At 47.3% G+C, this 18245-nt stretch overlaps 1 protein-coding gene across 2 annotated transcripts in view; it reads right to left on the bottom strand.

Annotated features, from left to right (window-relative positions):
• The window catches only part of LOC145363348 (plexin-A1-like), a 506974-nt gene that overhangs the window by 78987 nt on the left and 409742 nt on the right, over positions 1 to 18245 (bottom strand). For both annotated transcript variants that reach the window (XM_080218652.1, XM_080218653.1), the window contains exons 14-19: positions 17174 to 17294; positions 15299 to 15438; positions 14102 to 14272; positions 8106 to 8199; positions 5702 to 5941; positions 4379 to 4522 (exon numbers count right to left, since the gene is read on the bottom strand). In XM_080218652.1, coding sequence (XP_080074778.1) covers positions 4379 to 4522; positions 5702 to 5941; positions 8106 to 8199; positions 14102 to 14272; positions 15299 to 15438; positions 17174 to 17294 — 910 coding nt within the window. The remainder of the gene's footprint in view (positions 1 to 4378; positions 4523 to 5701; positions 5942 to 8105; positions 8200 to 14101; positions 14273 to 15298; positions 15439 to 17173; positions 17295 to 18245) is intronic.

The following is an 18245-nucleotide window of genomic DNA, read 5'->3' as shown; positions in this document are numbered from 1 at the left end:
TCCTGATCCTGACAAACTCTTGCTTTCTCTACTTAGGAGATGATGGATGCGCTTTCCTGTTTTACTGAGTCACGTTAATCGGAAGGACAAGTTCGGGTAGAGTGTCTCAATCAGCTGCCATCTTGCTTGCCGCTGAGATATCGTCGTGTTGGATTATTACTGCCCCATTAGCTTCCACCAGTGTGTTACAGGCTCACAGCCTCATCCTTCACTCACTTACAACTGTCAAGAAACCACTTCAAGACGCGGTAAGTGGCAGCAAACTCTTTGCTGGGTGAAAAAAAAAGCAAGGAGCAACTGGTTGACAGCCTCTGTTGTGATGGATTCTCCGTCACACTGCTCTACTGAGTCTAACTAGACTCGAGGACTCAGTCGAGGCTTTCAAGAGGGCACTGGGCGATTACTTGCACGGAAATAATGCGCGGGGTGTACGGGTAAAAGGCAGGGGAATGTCACAAAGTCAACACGCTCGTTTGGAGAGCTGGTGCAGACATAATGGGTCGTAACCCTCCTCTGATTCTGCAAAGCCAAGAACTGATGTTTCTCTTGCGCCAATCCCAATCTCAGGATATCCTGAAGGGGGCCTGAAAGTCCCGCCCACCAACGAGCTGCTGACCAATGCCAGGACTCCAATTGGCCAGCAGCTACTTGTCACTGCCAGCGCCAACGCGAGCGATGGCAGCTGGTGATACCACGGTCAACAAAGGTCTAAGAATGTTGTGGGACCCCGGCCCAAAAGTGAATGAGGGTGGACTGGCAGGGGGGCAGTCACAGGATTGGGGGGGGGTGGTATAGCAGGTGGCAGAGGGCAGGGGGTTGGAGGCTGAAGCAGGTTAGGGCCTTTCAGCGCATCGCTGCCCACACCACCCACCCTTCCAAATGGTCAGGCCCCTCAGTTGGGCACAGAGAGCCAGATAACAAGAGGCTCCCACCCACCCAAACCCCCCCCTCCTTTTCCCCCTCCTCAAGAGGGCTTGTTAGGCAGCCTTCTGAGGGTGTGGGAAAGCTGTTAACTTCCTTGCTAACACGAAACTGTGGTGAGCTCAGGGGTAAGTGGTGTTAGCTGGCCTAATAGCGAGGCTGATTGACACGTCACCATTGGCAGCTGGGAATCCCATGTTAGTCCATTCCACCCTCTAACTGCATGGGGGGGGAGGTTGTCCTGTCCTGGGAGGTTGATGCTGGCAGGGTCTCCCCCTGTGATTAAGTGGGTCCAGCCACCATGGTTCCCATGGCGACGGGTTCATTAACTCCATTCCTCTACTCAGACGCTGCCTGAGCTTCTGGGACATTTCTGCCTCTCACTATTTGATATTTCAGATGCCCCTGTATCAGCCATGTCTCATATGGATTTTCACCTCTCTCTTTTGATTCTAGTTTCTCTGCCGTTTGGCCATTCACACCTTCTATTCTCTCTGTGGGCTGCCATTAGCAGCCTTTCCCCTGGTTTTTGTAGCTATAGCTCATCTTTCATTCTCTCACCCTGCAGTATAAATATCTCCCTTCCTATGCCTTTGAACTTTGATAAGGGATCATCAGGACTCGAAACGTCAACTCTTTTCTCTCCTTACAGATTTTGCCAGACCTGTTGAGGTTTTCCAGCGTTTTCTCTTTTGCCCTCTAATTCCATTTTTTTACTCCCATTCTACGCTCCTAAAACTTAACGCTAACTCCAGTGGTTAGCACTGCTGCCTCACAGCGCCAGGGATCTGGGTCCGATTTCTGGTTTGGGTCACTGTCTGCGCGGAGTTTGCACATTCTCCCATTTCTACGTGGGATTCCTCCGGGTGCTCCAGATTCTTCCCACAGTTTGAAAGACGTGCTGGTTAGGAGGATTGGTCAGGCTAAATTCTCTCTCAGTGTACCCAAACAGGCGCTGGATTGTGGCAAATAGGGGATTTTTGCAGTAACTTCATTGCAGTGTTAATGTAAGCCCACTTGTGACGAATAAATAAATAAACTTTAAACTTTCTAATGATGTTCTTTCTCAACACCCTAGCTGCAACATTACATTCTGCACCCTTCTCCCTATGTACTCTATGAACGGTATGTTTTATTTGTAGAGCATGCAAGAACTTCCATCGTTAAATTTAAAGTTTATTTATTGGTGTCACCAGTAGGCTGACATTAACACTGCAATGAAGTTACTGTGAAAACCTAGAAGGGGAGCTCTCTCCTTTTCATCCTCAATACCTTTTCCCCCTGCTCCCCATCCCCCACTTCCCCCTCCGTCGCAGATTCTCACCGACATTTTCACAAGGAAATGAGCTCTGAAAGAGAATCCAGCTCTGGCAAAGCTTTGTATCAATGTTCAGCGAGGGCACCACAAAATAATTTTAAATCTCCTTTGCAACTAAACGCGCTGACGGATTTCCGCGAGGCTTATAGCTGGCTTTTATCCCTTTAAATCCACCCGAGATATCGCAGGCTCGATGTAAGCGAGCGAGGCATAATTAAAAAAGAGAAATGCCACCAGAATGGATACTTAAGATTTAAGTAGAAGAAGGGTTTTGGCCTTACTCCCTATGATTCATTTTCAAATTCAATCCTTACAAGGGTATTGCAGTCAGACAAGTTCATCTTTTATTGACAAGTAAAGCTGGATTGCGAGTGGGACTTCAGTGCAGTGCCGTGGTGTGTGGGGAAGATTTGCACGCGCTTTCGGACTGTGGACGTCTCGCTTTGATTGCTGTCAACATTTCTTTTTAACGCATTTCTTGAGGTCTGGGCTTTGCTGGCAAGGTTGGCATTCGAGTTGCTCTGGAGAAGGCGGTTGACGGAACGGTGTGCAAATTGGAGGGGCTGGTGCTCCTACGTCCTCCTGCTACCCTTGTCTTTCAAGGTCTCAGAGGGCGTGGGTTGGGGAGGTTCTTTCGAAGGGGCGCTGTGTGAGACGAGGGTGAAACACTCTCGGTCGTTGGGGCAGTTTAAAATGATCAATTCAGAGTGCCTCTCAGCTTGGAATTGCCTCCCCGTCTCTGCCAGTCATGACCTGTCCTTGTAGGACACCCTCGTAGCTTACCTTCAACTAACCAAATCAGGTCTAACCAGGCCATGGTTGGAAAACTCATAGAACCATACGATGGCCATTGTTTCGATGCCAACCCAACTGCTTCCACTCACACACCGATATTTCTCCATCAGGCACTTCCCTGTCAAAAGTCATGACCAAATCTTCCTCCACCACACTCCCAGGCACTGCACTCAGTGCAGAGGGTCGTATAGACTGACTACAAGGGGTTGACAAGCAGAAGGGTTTACTCAACACTCGTGGCAGCTCTGCCGTGCTGTATATCTGCCTGTGCTTGGGAGAGAACTCCCACACAACTGACACATCACTTCCTGTTCATACACCATCGAATCCCGACAGAGCGGAAGGGGCTGTTTGGCCCATCGAGCCTCTGTCTTACCCAGGCCCTTTCCCCCACCCTATCCCTGTAACCCCGCTCATTTACCCATGGCTAATCCGTCTAACCTACACATCATGAGACACTCAGGGGCAATTTAGCACGGCCAATCCATCTAATCCACACATCTTTGGATGGTGGGAGGAAACAGGAGCACCCGGGGGAAACCCATGCAGACTTGGGTTCAAATTCCAACGCCAGAATCGAACCTGAATCCCTGTGAGGCAGCAGGGCTAACCAGAGTGCCACTGTGCCACCTTAATGTACATGGGCAGCGCGGTGGCACAGTGGTTAGCATTGGTGCCTCACAGCGCCAGGGATCCAGATTCCATTCCCGGCTTGGGTCACTGTCTGTGCGGAGTCTGCACATTCTCCCCGTGTCTGCGTGGGTTTTCTCTGGGTGCTCTGGTTTCCTCCACAGTCCAAAGATGTGCGGGTTAGATTAATTGGCCATGCTAAATTGACTCTAGTGTCATGGGGATTGGCAGGGTAAATGTGTGGGGTTACGGGAATAGGGCCTGGATGGGACGTGGTCAGTACACAGTCAATGGGCTGAATGGCCTCCTTCTGCACTGTAAGGGTTCTATGGTTCTATGTGACCACTTGGGTCTATATTCAGGATCCTAACCACGCGCTGAGTGACGAAAGGTTTTCCTGATTTGTGTGATTTTTCTTCTGTCAGGACACCTGAGGTCGGGGAGGGTATCTCCTGGTCTGCTCTGTCCAGGCCTGACTTTGGACACCTCCTTCAGTTCCCCTCTCAGCCTTCCCTTCCCCAAGGGGAACAGCCCAGTCACCCGATTTCTCCCTTGAGGTCCCTCATCCCAGGAAACACCTTCACAAATCCATCTCTAAAGCCTCTGAGGTGGGAAAAAGAAAGTCTCTCAAATAATTCTCTCAGAACAAGTCCAAGTGTGAAGTCTCCCTGTGGGAAGAGCTGCCGATTCAGCCCGTCTATCCCACACACTCACCAAAACTTTATGCTCGCCAGTCAGGTTGGGCGGTTCACACAGCAGCTGGGTTTCCGAGACGGTCAGTGCACAAGGGTTGTCTCCGATGAGCACCGTGTAGTTCAGTTTGACGTTGCCTGGCGCGTTGGGAATCAAGTTCCTCCCCTACAAACAGAGACCAACACTAAATGAAGCTTCCATCTGAAGACAAGTCACGTCGCTACCTCGAGAGGACGGGTTTCCCCCGTGGGGACAAAGCTGGCAGTGTGCCGCAGGGAGCTCACAGCACAGAAACAGATAAGGTAATCGCGGCAGAAGAGGCCATTCAGCCCATCGTGTTCACGCTGGTATCACATCATGGGAAACCGTGAAGGGGAGGGTGAGGGTGGGTGGGAGGCTGTGAGGGAGAGTGAGGGGATGGGCAAGAGGGAGAGTGAGGGGACGGGCAAGAGGAAGAGCAAGGATGAGGGGAAGGGGAAAGGGATGGGGAGAGAAACTCACACTTATCAATGCAGAAACACACACACACACACATGGGCAGACACACACATGCACAGATACCCAGAGACACACACATGGACAGTCACAGACACCAACACACACACAAACACAGATACCCTACACACACACATACATGCAGACAATCATGGTAACACATACACACATGTGCAGATGCATACAGTCACACAGAGATATGTACATGCACACACATGTGCAGACACACACATGTAGGCACATACAATCACACAGCCATATCTACATACACACACATGTGCAGACAAGACACACACACATACTCAGATACCCTACACACAGACATTCATGCAGACACTCATGGTAACACATACACACACGTGCAGACACACACAGTCACACAGACATATGTACATGCACACACATGTGCAGACACAGACACACACACATACACAGATACCCTACATACAGACATTCATGTAGGCACTCATGGTAACATACGCACACACGTGTAGGCACATACAATCACACAGACATGTGTACATACACATACGTGTGCAGACACAGACACACAATCATGCACCTTTCGATAGTTGAACAAATTGACCTTCAACATGAGACAAGAGGAAACTAAAGTAAAATAGTGAAAGGTAGAATAATTGGATCTTTAGTTTGACCCTTGATGAAGTTGTGGATTTGGTTGCAATGCTCACCAGTGTCTCTCTCAGCAATGACCATGCTTGCTTCTTCGACAAAGTGGTAGAGGGAAGGGGGGACGGGACATTGACTCTGAGGGGGTCGGGGGGTGGGGGTGGGGGGGGGGGGGGATGGGGGGAGGTGGGATAAGCCCCAACTTGACTTCATTCTCACCTTCAGAATAACAGGGGAGCTCGGCTTCAGCTCGACGGATCCAGAGGGACTGAGCAACTCAAATACTGGGTCTGGGTAGTAAGTGAATCCGGTTCCATTCACAACAAGCACTGACTGGACATTGTCCATGACAAAGCCAATCTCGTCCGGCTGAGCTGGACTTTCCAAGGAGCTGCGTCCATTCTTAGCGATGGATGGGGCTTTGCAAACCATGGCGGTGTCATTCAGCACCTTGCATTCCTGGAGGAAGGACAAAGTCTCCATTACATGCTAGTTAACAACAACGTGCATTTATATATCAGCCTAACACACGAGGGAGCATTGGCAATGTACCACCATTCAGTTACATCATGGTCAATTATTATTTTAACACCATTTACCTGCCTTAGTCACCAATTCGAAATATCCTTCCAAACAGAAATCTGTCAAACACAAGTCCTGAAGAGGAGAACATACCCCTGTCCACATCAACGGGGACGAAGTAGAGAGCGCTGAGAGCTTTAAGTTTTTAAGTGTCCAGATCACCAACAACCTGTCCTGGTCCCCCCCATGCCGACACTATAGTTAAGAAAGCCCACCAATGCCTCTACTTTCTCAAAAAACTGAGGAAGTTTGGCATGTCAGCTGCAACCCTCGCCAACTTTTACAGATGCCCCATAGAAAGCATTCTTTCTAGTTGTATCACAGCTTGGTCTGGGCTCCTGCTCTGCCCAAGACCGCAAGAAACTACAAAAGGTCGTGAATGTAGCCCAATCCATCACACAAACCAGCCTCCCATCCACTGATTCTGTCTACACTTCCTCCTGCATCGACAAAGCAGCATAATTAAGGACCCCATACCCCCGGACATTCTCTCTTCCACCTTCTTCCCTCAGGAAAAAGATACAGAAGTCTGAGGTCGCGTACCAACCGACTCAAGAACAGCTTCCTCCCTGCTGCCATCAGGCTTTTGAATGGACCTACCTTGCATTGAGTTGATCTTTCTCTACACCCTAGTTACGACTGTGACACCACATTCTGCACTCTCTCCTTTCTCTATGAACGGTATGCTTTGTCTGTGTAGCACGCAAGAAACAATGCTTTTCACTGTATATTAATACATGTGAAAATAATAAATCAAATCAAATCAAAAATATTTTAAACTGACCCCAGCCTCAGCGTTTTCTTGTATGGGCAGAGAATAAGGTGAGGACTGGTGACCAAGGACTTTTATGAAGAAGTGGGTTTTATTGTTTTTTTTTAAAGCTTTTATAAGTTTATTTATTAGTGTCACAAATAGGCTTACATTAACACTGCAATGAAGTTAATGTGAAAATCCAGGTACACTGACGGAGAATTTAGCATTGCCAACGCACCCTAACCAGCACGTCTTTCGGACTGTGGGAGAAAACTACAGTGCCTGGGTGAAGAAATTTCTCTTCACCGCAGTTCTAAAACATTTACCCCTTATCCTCAAACAATGACCCCTAGTTCTGGAAGCATAGAAACATAGAAGCAAGAGTAGGCCATTCGGCCCTCCGAGCCTGCTCCGCATTCATTTTGATCATGGCTGATCATCAAATTCAATATCCTGATTTTCCCCTTCCTCTCATAACCGGTGGCACAGTGGGTTAGCACTGCTGCCTCACAGCTCCAGGGACCTGGGTTCGATTCCTGGTTTGGGTCACTGCCTGTGTGGAGTCTGCACGTTCTCCCCATATCTGTGTGGGCTTCCTCTAGGTGCTCCGGTTTCCTCCCACAGTCCAAAGATGTGTGGGTTAAGTTGATTGGCCATGCTAAGTTGCCCCTTAATATCCCAGGATGTGTAGGTTAGTGGGGTAAATATGTGAGGTGACGGGGATAGGGCCTGGGTAGTATTGTGGTTGGCGAAGACATAATGGGCCAAATGGCCTTCTTCTGCACTGTAGGGGTTCTATGATTCTAGACCCCTTTAGCCCCAAGAGCTATATTTAACTTCTTCTTTGAAATCACACAACGTTTTGGCCTCAACTTCTGTGATAGTGAATTCCATACATTCACCACCCTCTAGGTGAAGAAATTTCTCCTCACCTCAATCCTACAAGGTTTATCCCTTATCTTCAAACTATGACTAGTTCTGGACTCCCCCACCACTAGGAACATTCTTACCCTGTTAGAATTTACCCTGTTAGAATTTTATAAGTTTCTACGAGATCCTCTCTCACTCATCTAAACTCCAGTGAATATAATCCTAACCGACTTAGTCTCTCCTCATTTGACAGACCTGCCGTCCCAGGAGTCAGCCTGGTAAACCTGCGCTGCTGTCCCTGTATAGCAAAGGCCTCCTTCCTCAGATAAGGACACCACTGATAGCCTGTTCAGCCTTCCCTCTGCACTGTAAATTTGAGGAATTGTGTGTCATTAAAAACAAAGTTTTTATACTTACGTTGGTTGACTGTACGCTGCCATATTTTGCTCGGATCCTTGGTTCCTGTATGGTGGCGAGGTTGGTCCCTGTTACAATGAGTGGAGTCCCCCCACTTCACGTGGCAATCAGAGCAGGCAAAGGAACAGAGAGAGAATAACACACAACTATTAGATCATTGCTTGGAATTTTGTTCAGCATTCCCAATCTTCATGCCCACATTGTTTCACGTATTTTATCCCCATCTTATGTTTATTCCATCCATTTTATTTTAGCCACTGGTGACTCTGTTTCCAGTCCCCTTTCAAGCCATGGGTTCCAGCTCAGTCACTCAATGGGAGGCACGGTGCCACAGTGGTTAGCTGCCTCACAGTGCCAGGGACCCGGGTTCAATTCCAGCCTTGGGTCGCTGTCTGTGCGGAGTCTGCATGTTCTCCCCATGTCTGCGTGGGTTTCCTCTAGGTGCTCCAGTTTACTCCCACACTCCAAAAATGTGCAGGTTACATTGATTGGCCATGTTAAATTGACCCTTCACGTCAGGGAGATTAGTAAGGTAAATATGTGGGGTTATCAGAATAGGGCCTGGGTGGGATTGTGGCCAGTGTAGACTCGATGAGGTGAATGGCCTCCTTCTGCACTGTAGGATTCTATGATTCACTATATCATCATTGTGTCCTCATGGTTCTTTTGTCAATTATATTAGTCATAGAATCCCTACAGTGCAGAAGGAGACCATTCGGCCCATCAAGTTGTGGGTGGCACAGTGGCTAGCACTGCTGCCTCACAGCACCAGGGTCCCGGGTTCAAACACTGGCTCGGGTCACTGTCTGTGAGGAGTTTGCACATTCTCCCCATGTCTGCGTGGGTTTCCTCCCACAGTCTGAAAGGTTAGGTGAATTAACCATGCTAAATTCTCCCTCAGTGCACCCGAACAGGCACCGGACTGTGGCGACTCAGGGATTTTCACAGTAACTTCATTGCGGTGTTAACGTAAGCCTACTTGTGAAACTAATAAGTAAACTTTAAACAAGTCTGTATCGACCACAATCACACCCAGGCCCTATTCCTCATCTACCCTGCTAATCCCCCGGACACGAGGGTCAATTTAGCATGGCCAATCAACCTAACCCATACATCTTTGGAGGAAACCCACACAGACATGGGGAGAACATACAAACTCCACACAGAGACAGTGACCTGAGGCCGGAATTGAACCCAGGTGCCTGGCGCTGTGAGGCAGCAGTGCTAACCACTGTGCTACCCTGTACAAAGAACTGACTAAGTCGAGAATTCCCTTTTCAATGCCATTTTCCGCCATTTCATTTTTGTCAGGAAGAATCAATACCAATCTTTGGGAATGCAACACCTCCCCATTTTTATACAAGTTCACTTCTCAAGAGAGGCGGTCTCCAATGTGGAGGTTTGTAAGGTTCTTTTTAAGGGTGTCTTTAGAAATATAGAAGATAGGAGTAGGCCATTTGGCCCTTCGAACCTGCTCCACCATTCATCACGATCATGGCTGATCATCCAACTCAATAGCCTAATCCTGCGTTCTCCCCATAACCTTTGACCCCACTCACCCCCAAGTGCTATATCCATCCTCCTCTTGAATACATTCAATGTTTTGTCATCGTGTTCATGTTCGCTCCAAGATAGTTACACAGTTGCACAGAATCGTCACAGCAGAAGAGGGGGGTCATTCAGCCCATCAGGTCTGTGCTGGCTTTCTAGAGGAGCAGCTTACCTGCTGCTCTTCCCCTAGAGAATGTTCGTTGGGGCCTTCTGTAAAAGGCTCTTGGAGAAACACTGCAGCTGACCGGACTGATGTGGAGGTCAGCGCTGAAATTTGGTTCAGCAGGCTCAGAGGACCAACCACGCCAGATTCCCGACACCCAGCGGTGCCCAGAGGAAGGCAGATGTGGAGCAGTTGCAGAAGATCCCCAAGGCAAGCTGGTTCTGTGGCTGTCCATGTCAATCGCACACTGGACTCATCAGTCCAGACAGAAACCACAGAAGACAGTGAAGTCACTTACAGGTACTCAAATAACTAGTATACCACCACCAGGATTGGTGTTTCCAATCGCAAGGAAAATATTTGATTTGATTTATTATTGTCACATGCATTAGTATACAGTGAAAAGTATAGTTTCTTGCACATTTTACAGGCAAAGCATATCGTTCATATTGTACAGGGGAGAAGGAAAGGAGAGAGTGCAGAATATAGTGTTACAGTCATAGCTGGGGTGCAAAGAAAGATCAACTTAATATAAGGTAGGTCCATTCAAAAGTCTGATGGCAGCAGGGAAGAAGCTGTTTTTGAATCAGTTGGTATGTGATCTCAGAGTTAACACACCCAGATGAACAGTGTATTCTTACTGTACAAAGCACCATATGCCCAATACTCAGCATCACATCAGTGTTCATTTTCTTTAATCTATACTCCACTTTGCAAAATCACATACAGCAGATGTTGAAATTCATCTCCATTTCCTTCATTATCATGGGGTTAAATTCTGAAACTCCCTTCCCAACAGCACTGTGGGTGTATCTGCCTGGATGTGTGCAGCTCCAGTGAAACTCAAAGAGGTCAACACCATCCGGAACAAAGCAGCTTGCCTGATTAGAATCCCATCCACCAACATAAACATTCACTCCCTTCACCACCAACACACAGTGGGAGCCGTGTGCATTATCCACAAGGTGCTCTGTACCAACTCTCCAAAGCTCCTTTGACAGCCCCTCCCAACTCACAGCCTATCTCAAAGGACAAGGGCAGCGACGACATGGGAATCCCCTGCAAGCCACTCACCATCCTGACTTGGAAATATATCGCCTTATGTGGGATCCCCTGTATGGTTTGCTTTAGTTAAGAGACTTCATTTTAAGGTATTTCTGCCTAATGTAACAACTCGTGCTATGCTTTAAAGCTAACTTGACCACATTTCAAAACTCAGCTGGGAATTCAGGTTTTGAGCTTGGAAATTGGCTACATTCTTCGAAAGTACAAGGCAAACAAAGTTATAATAAACAATGCCTTCATGGTCACAGCTGCCAATTGTTTATGAAAGTTAGAGACAGTGCGTACGCAGCTATTTCACAACACAGATGGAGAACTCGTATATTATTAGTGACAACTATCTGTTTTTTAGTGCAGTTCAGTCCTGCAAGGTTCTAAGTTCAGGTCCATGCAGGGACTGGCTGCGAAGCTTGTCCCCAACTTTCTCTCTTGCCAGTAAATTAATATCTTTTGCTTTTTGTAAATGCTGATTTTAAATGATGCTGAATAAAGAGGTTCTGCTTCGAACCAGTTGTGCCTAAGTCTATTCTAAAGAAGAGAACAGACCCTACACCAATTCCTCCATTGTCGCTAGATCAAAATCCTGGAACTCCGTCCCTGACCACACTGTGGGGTGTACCTACACCTCAGGGACTGCAGCATTTCAAGAAGGCAGCTCACCACCACCTTCCCATGGGCAATGATGGATAGGAAACCAACATCAACCTGGTTAGCTACTTCCCACAGATTAACAAAGCAAAAGATCGAATAGCGACTCTCCTGCACGGAACGGACTGGGAGGCTGAGGAAATGACTTGGGAATCCTGGTGGCCTGCGTACTTGCCTACTTGCAACACAAGCTCTGTGGCTTCGGGTTAAGAGAGGGTGTGTAAAGGGTACTATCCATTTAATAAGCAGAAACAGACACTCCGACTGTGCAGCTCCCTCACTACTTCAGTTGGCGGTCTCTTAATGTCAGACACAAAACCAACCAGACAAAACCAGAGCAGATAAATGTCAACAGAAAATGAACTGGGACCATCTTGTGTGGCTCCAGTTCCCCAGTTGGAATTCATTTGAATTTTTACATAGATTCTACAGCACAATAACAGGCCATTCGGCCCAATGGTCCATGCTTGTGATTTTGATTTGATTTATTATTGTCACATGTATTAGGAGACAGTGAAAAGCATTGTTTCTTGCACGCTCGACAGACAAAGGATACCGCTCATAGAGAAGGAAAGGAGAGAGTGCAGAATGTAGTGTTACAGTCACAGCTAGGACGTAGAGAAGGATCAACTTAATGTGAGGTAGGTCCATTCAAAAGTCTGATGGCAGCAGGGAAGAAGCTGTTCTTGAGTCGCTCGGTATGTGACCTCAGACTTTTGTATCTTTTTCCCCAAGGGAAGAAGATGAAAGAGAGAATGTCGGGGTGCGTGGGGTTCTTGATTATGCTGGCTGCTTTGCCAAGGCAGAGGGAAGTGTAAGGTCCAAAGGAGCCTCTTCAGCTAATCCCCATCAGCCTGTATTCCTACTCTTTCCTCCCACACTGTGCTTATCCAGTTTCTCTGTGAATACACCAACGCTATTCAATTCAAACATTGTTAAGTGGTGGAGATTTCCACATTCTAAAGATTCTCTGAGTGAAGAAAGTTCTCCTGAAGTGCCCCATCGATTGACCAATGGCTAGCTTACATTTATGACGCCTGAATTTGAGAAAGGATAGTTTGGAGAGCTCTGCGGGTGGAGTATGGGATGTGGGGCTAATTTGGGCTAACTTGAGCAGAGCGGCATTAGCCAGAGTGACCTCACTTTCTCTGCTGTAAGAGTTTGTAAGAGTCAACCAGAACTTTAAAATTGCAGAAAATGTCCCCAGAAAATGGGACATTTAAGCTCTGAAAAGGCACAATCCATCCTTGTCAGCTGGAAGCAAGCAAAACAAATGAATAATGCACGATGTCAGTCTGTGAGGGGCAGTTAACAAAAGCCGACATTTGCTGCAGTTTTTTTGTGCAAGATTTCTCAGAGAGCACCATTAACTCATGAATAATTCCCCCTTTCCACCAATCTTCCTTGCCTCAACCCAACGCAAACTGACAGTGTCTCGAAATCCAGGGCTCCCTCTGCCAGGGATTGGCCGCATCGTGTGAGAGTGCCTCCCCAGGAAACTTGCCCCATGGGTGCTGGAGTCACCCGGCTGCAGCGGGACCAGAGAATCCCCGCTGGCCTGAAGAGCCAGACAATTCCAGTCCGGCCGTCTCTCCCGCTTAACGAAAACAAATTACTGCGGATGCTGGAATCCGAAACCAAAAGAGAAAACGCTGGAAAGTCTCAGCAGGTCTTGGCAGCACCCGTAAGGAGAGAAAAGAGCGGACGTTTCGAGTCCAGGTAACCCTTTCTTAAAGATAAAAGTGGGAGGTATTTATACTGCAGGGGTGGGGGAATGAAAGATGAGTCATAGACACAGAAACAAGGGGAAAGGCTGCTAATGGCAGCCCACAGAGAGAATAGAAGGCGTGACCAGCTCTTACCAACAGCCACGAGCACGTTAGGGATGATTTTGCAGGTTGACACTCAACCTGTCTGACTGCGTTATGAACACACCTTCCTTGGCCATCAAGGAAACCAACCAATGACCGTAGCCCAGTCCATCACGCAAACCAGCCTCCCATCCATTGACTCTGTCTACATTTCCCGTTGCCTCGGCAAAGCAGCCAACATAATTAATGAGCCCATGCACCCTGGACACTCTCTCTTCCACCTTCTTCCGTCAGGAAAAGGATACAAAAGCACATACCAACTGACTCAAGAAGTTTCTTTCCTGCTGCCATCAGATTTTTGGATGGACCTACCTCACACTTAAATTGATCTTTCTCTACACCCTAGCTATGACCATAATATTACATTCTGTACTCTCTCTGTTTCTTCTCTATGAACAGTATGCTTTGTTTGTATAGCACGCAAGAATAATACTTTTCACTGCATGTTAATACATGTGACAATAATAAATCAAATCAAATCAAAGTCCTTGGGTGGGATTCAAAGCCGGATCTTCTGGCTCAGGGGCAGGGATGCTAACTCACTGCGCCACAAGACCTCAATTCTCCCTTCTAACTTTATTCAACCTTCCCAATTTTTGACTAGTTTAGAAGCATCTCGAGATAAGAATTGACCCACTGAGCAGAGACAGAGATGATGAAGTGATGGTTGGTGACCATTCTCGGTTGCCAAGAACACTTACCTGGAAATGGTCCACTCGGGCTCGATCTTGGAGATGGTGGGATCTTCTGTATAGTTGTATTTCACACTGGGGTTGAGCAGCTGAGCTCTGTTGATATGGACAAGGATGGAAGCCGGGCCAATTCCCCTTGTCGATGCGGACGTCACACAGATGATCTCCCCTGAATTTCTCCTGTAAACAAGAACAGAGAATAGAGTCACTAAAATACAATATGAGAGAATGAGGGGAGCAAACAAGTGACAGAATACAATACCCAGCACAGCAGGGCAGATTACAAAAAATTAGAAAAAACAATGTAAAGTAACAGGCCCTTCAGCCCTCCAAGCCCATGCTGATCGTGATGCCCTAACTAAACAAAACCTTCTGTCCTTATTCGGTCCATATTCCTCTATGCCCTCCCTATTCATGTGCCTGTCCAGATGCCTCATAAATGTTGCTAATGTGCCTGCTTCCACCACCTCCTCCGGCAGCGCGTTCCAGGCACCCACCACTCCCTGTGCGAGAAACCTCCCCCGCAAATCTCCCTTACACCCTGCCAGCTAACAAACTATCTCTGAAGAGGATTCTCCATCTATCGAAAAACAGGATGTCAAATTAGAAAAAACTAACAGACAGAGAAATCACCAGCAAAAACTCCAAAGCTTTCAAAATGCCATCAGAATGGGTTGTCTATATTTTTTGAGATTGGCTAAAATTCTGTTGCTACCGTTTTGGTACTGAAAGGTCCTTGCCTTTATTTGAACAGTGTTTCAATCGAACCTTCCTTTAATTAATATGTTAATTAATTAATTAATATAATTAACGTGCCTTTTAGGTTTGACAAAGGGTAATCGGTACAGACTCGATGGGCCGAAGGACCTCTTTCTGCACTGTAGGGTTCTATATCTGCAATCTGCTCTTTCCTCTCCATACAGATGCTGCCAGACCTGCTGAGATTTTCCAGCGTTTTCACTTCAGATTCTACATCCACAGTATTTTGCTTTTATTTAATTAATATGTTACTCATTTAGTTAAAGTTCCTGGTTGGTTAAATAAATAACTTATTAATTATTCACTTAAAGTGAGTGTCAGGTTGTTATGTTAAAGAATCTCTGAAGATTGATGTATAACAGTTAACACACTCCCAAACACTTTGACCAGGTTACGAAGTGAGGGAAAGGGGATTAACCTCTGCGTCGTAGTGCTTTCCACTCTCACCTTTGGAAATGACAAATGCTGTTTTCGCCGATGTAAGCCTTCACCGAGCTGCCGGCATCAAGGTGCAGCCCCACGATCGTCACTCGACTGCCTCCGGACACCGGTCCCTGGGCAGGTATCACCTTGGTAAACTTCGGAGTCTTAGCGACGGGGGAGGGAAAGAGAAAGAGAAATGCTGATCTTTGTAAACAAACTGGCTGAATCATCAACAGAGGCGGACAAGAGAAGTGGATTACAGGAGGTGGGGGCCGGGATTCTCCACCACCCCCCGTTTTTTTGCAGGCAGGAAAGGCACTTGGGGGCCAGACTCGAAACGCTGGCTCTATTCTCTCCCCACAGGTGCTGTCAGACCTGCTGAGATTTTCCAGCATTTGCTGTTTTGTTTCAGATTCCAGCATCTGCAGTATTTCGCCTTTGTAGAACAAAGAACCTGTTGACAGTGTGAGGTGGAAGCTGCGTGCGGGGCATACGCACTAACATGGGCATGTTGGGCTGAATGGCCTGTCTCTGAGCTGTATATTGCATACAACAAAGAACGGTACAGCACAGGAACAGAATCTTCCACCCACACAAACCTGCACTGATCATGTTGTCCTATCTAGATCATGTGTCTATCAAGATACATCTTAAATGTTGCTAATGTATCTGCCTCAACCATCTCTCTTGGCAATGCATTCCAGGCCCCCATCACCCTCTGTGCAAAAAACTTCCCCCGCACACCTCCACTGAACCTTCCCCCCCTCCTCCTTACCTTCAACTTGTGCCCCCTTGTAATTGTCATTTCTGCCCCGGGGGAAAAAGCTTCCAACTGTTCACCTTATCTTAGTAAGTATTCCCTGTTCTTCCTCTACTAATGGCACAAGATCTTTTACATCTATCTAAGAGAGCAGGTGGAGATCTTGGTTTAATCTCTGAAAATGAAGCATTCTCTCAATACAGGGACAGATCGTAAGACATAGGAGCAGAATCAGGCCTTTCAGCCCATCGAGTCTGCTCCACCATTCAATCATGGCTGATATGATTCTCATCCCCATTCCCCTGGCTTTCTCCCCGTAACCCTTGATCTCCTTATTGATCAAGAACCTATCTATCTCTGTCCTAAAGACACTCAATGACCTGGTCTCCATAGCCTTCTGTGGCAATGAGTTGCACAGGGTAGATTCACCAATCTCTGGCTGAGAAAATTCATAGAAACATAGAAGATAGGAGAAGGAGGAGGCCATTTGGCCCTACGAGGCACCTCTGCCATTCAATACAATCATGGCTGATCATCCAATTCAATAGCCCAACCCTACTTTCTCCCCATAACCTTCGATTCCCATTCGCCCCAAGTGCTATATCCAGCCACCTCTTGAATACATTCAATGTTTTGGCGTCAACTACTTCCTGTGGTAATGAATTCCACAGGCTCACCACTCCTTGGGTGAAGAAATGTCTCCTCACCTTCATCCTAAATGGTCTATCCCGAATCCTCAGACTGTGACTCCTGCTTCTGGACTCCCCCACCATCGAGAACATCCTCCCTGCATCTACCCTAGGGCGGGGGACGAGGGGGAACGTGGAGGAGTTTGTCCATGCTGCTCTATTGGAGAGTCGGTGCAGACTTGATGGGCCGAATGGCCTCTTTCTGCATGGTAGGGATTCTATGAGGTGGCCTATACTTGTGTGTGCAATGATCAGGGGTGAGAGTGCAAGAGTCAGTGCCAAGGCAGACCAGTTCGGCACCAATGGGATCTCCAAGGTTGGAATTGCTTCTTCACACCCAACACTTCCTTGGAGAGAGGGGAACCGCTCTTGGTGGGACTGTTCTCGATGCATGGCAAGCTCACCGATGGAATAGGGACTCAAAAGATTCACTCCAGTTTCAACTCTTACCACAAAGGTGAAGGGCTCGGACGAGATTGCTCGATACTCATCATCGCAGTTCACAACGCAAACTTCCACGTATCCTTTCTTTGCTGTCTGAGGGTCGGCCTTCTCCATATCACACACTATCCTGTGGGTCACAGGTGAAGAGTCTCCATTATTGCTTCCCAGCACATCCAAAAAAAATCCATCAATTGCTTCCAGTTAAATCATACAGATTTGGCACTCACTGACCCCCAACTCAGCCCGACCCAGTTTGAAATGCATTTCCTCTGCACCATTACAGGATCTCCAATGTTGTCCACATTCCCCATTTCCCCCAATGCCCCTTCACTGAAAATAGAACTTGGATATTTTATGCTCCGTAAGATGAGGGATGCAACACTGGGAAATGAAAACATTCCCAATCCAGTCACTCAGTGCTGACATCAATAATTCCAAATCAGCAAAACCACTGGGTTACTTAGAGTAAATCTCCCTCTACACTGTCCCCCCATCAAACACTCCCAGGACAGGTACAGCACGGGGTTAGATACAGAGTAAATCTCCCTCTACACTGTCCCCCCATCAAACACTCCCAGGACAGGTACAGCACGGGGTTAGATACAGAGTAAAGCTCCCTCTACACTGTCCCCCCATCAAACACTCCCAGGACAGGTACAGCACGGGGTTAGATACAGAGTAAAGCTCCCTCTACACTGTCCCCCATCAAACACTCCCAGGACAGGTACAGCACGGGGTTAGATACAGAGTAAAGCTCCCTCTACACTGACATGATGAATCTGATTCTCAATCTCAGAGACATGCCATTTGTATAATTGGTTGAATGTTTTCTAATTTTCCACAAAGGCCACCCTTGATCTCTGAGTAATATGACTAAATCATGATAAATTAGGTGTAACTTTGCACTGGTCTATATTTGGGTGAACTGGATTAACAGTCCAAATTCATTGTATGTGGGACCCGTTTGTCATCAGGTGACAGTTTTATATTTGTCAGGGATGTATTCAAATAGCGCGTCCTGGGTCTGATTTTCATTGCGCTCCATTTATTGTTGACCCTGAGGCAAGTTTCAGAGGAA

The sequence above is a fragment of the Carcharhinus amblyrhynchos genome, chromosome 3, assembly GCF_965287045.1.
Source record: "Carcharhinus amblyrhynchos chromosome 3, sCarAmb.v2.hapA, whole genome shotgun sequence".
In the NCBI taxonomy this organism is placed as follows: domain Eukaryota; kingdom Metazoa; phylum Chordata; class Chondrichthyes; order Carcharhiniformes; family Carcharhinidae; genus Carcharhinus; species Carcharhinus amblyrhynchos.
The sequence above is the reverse complement of the archived record's forward strand: the minus strand, read 5'-3'. Positions and strand labels throughout refer to the sequence as shown.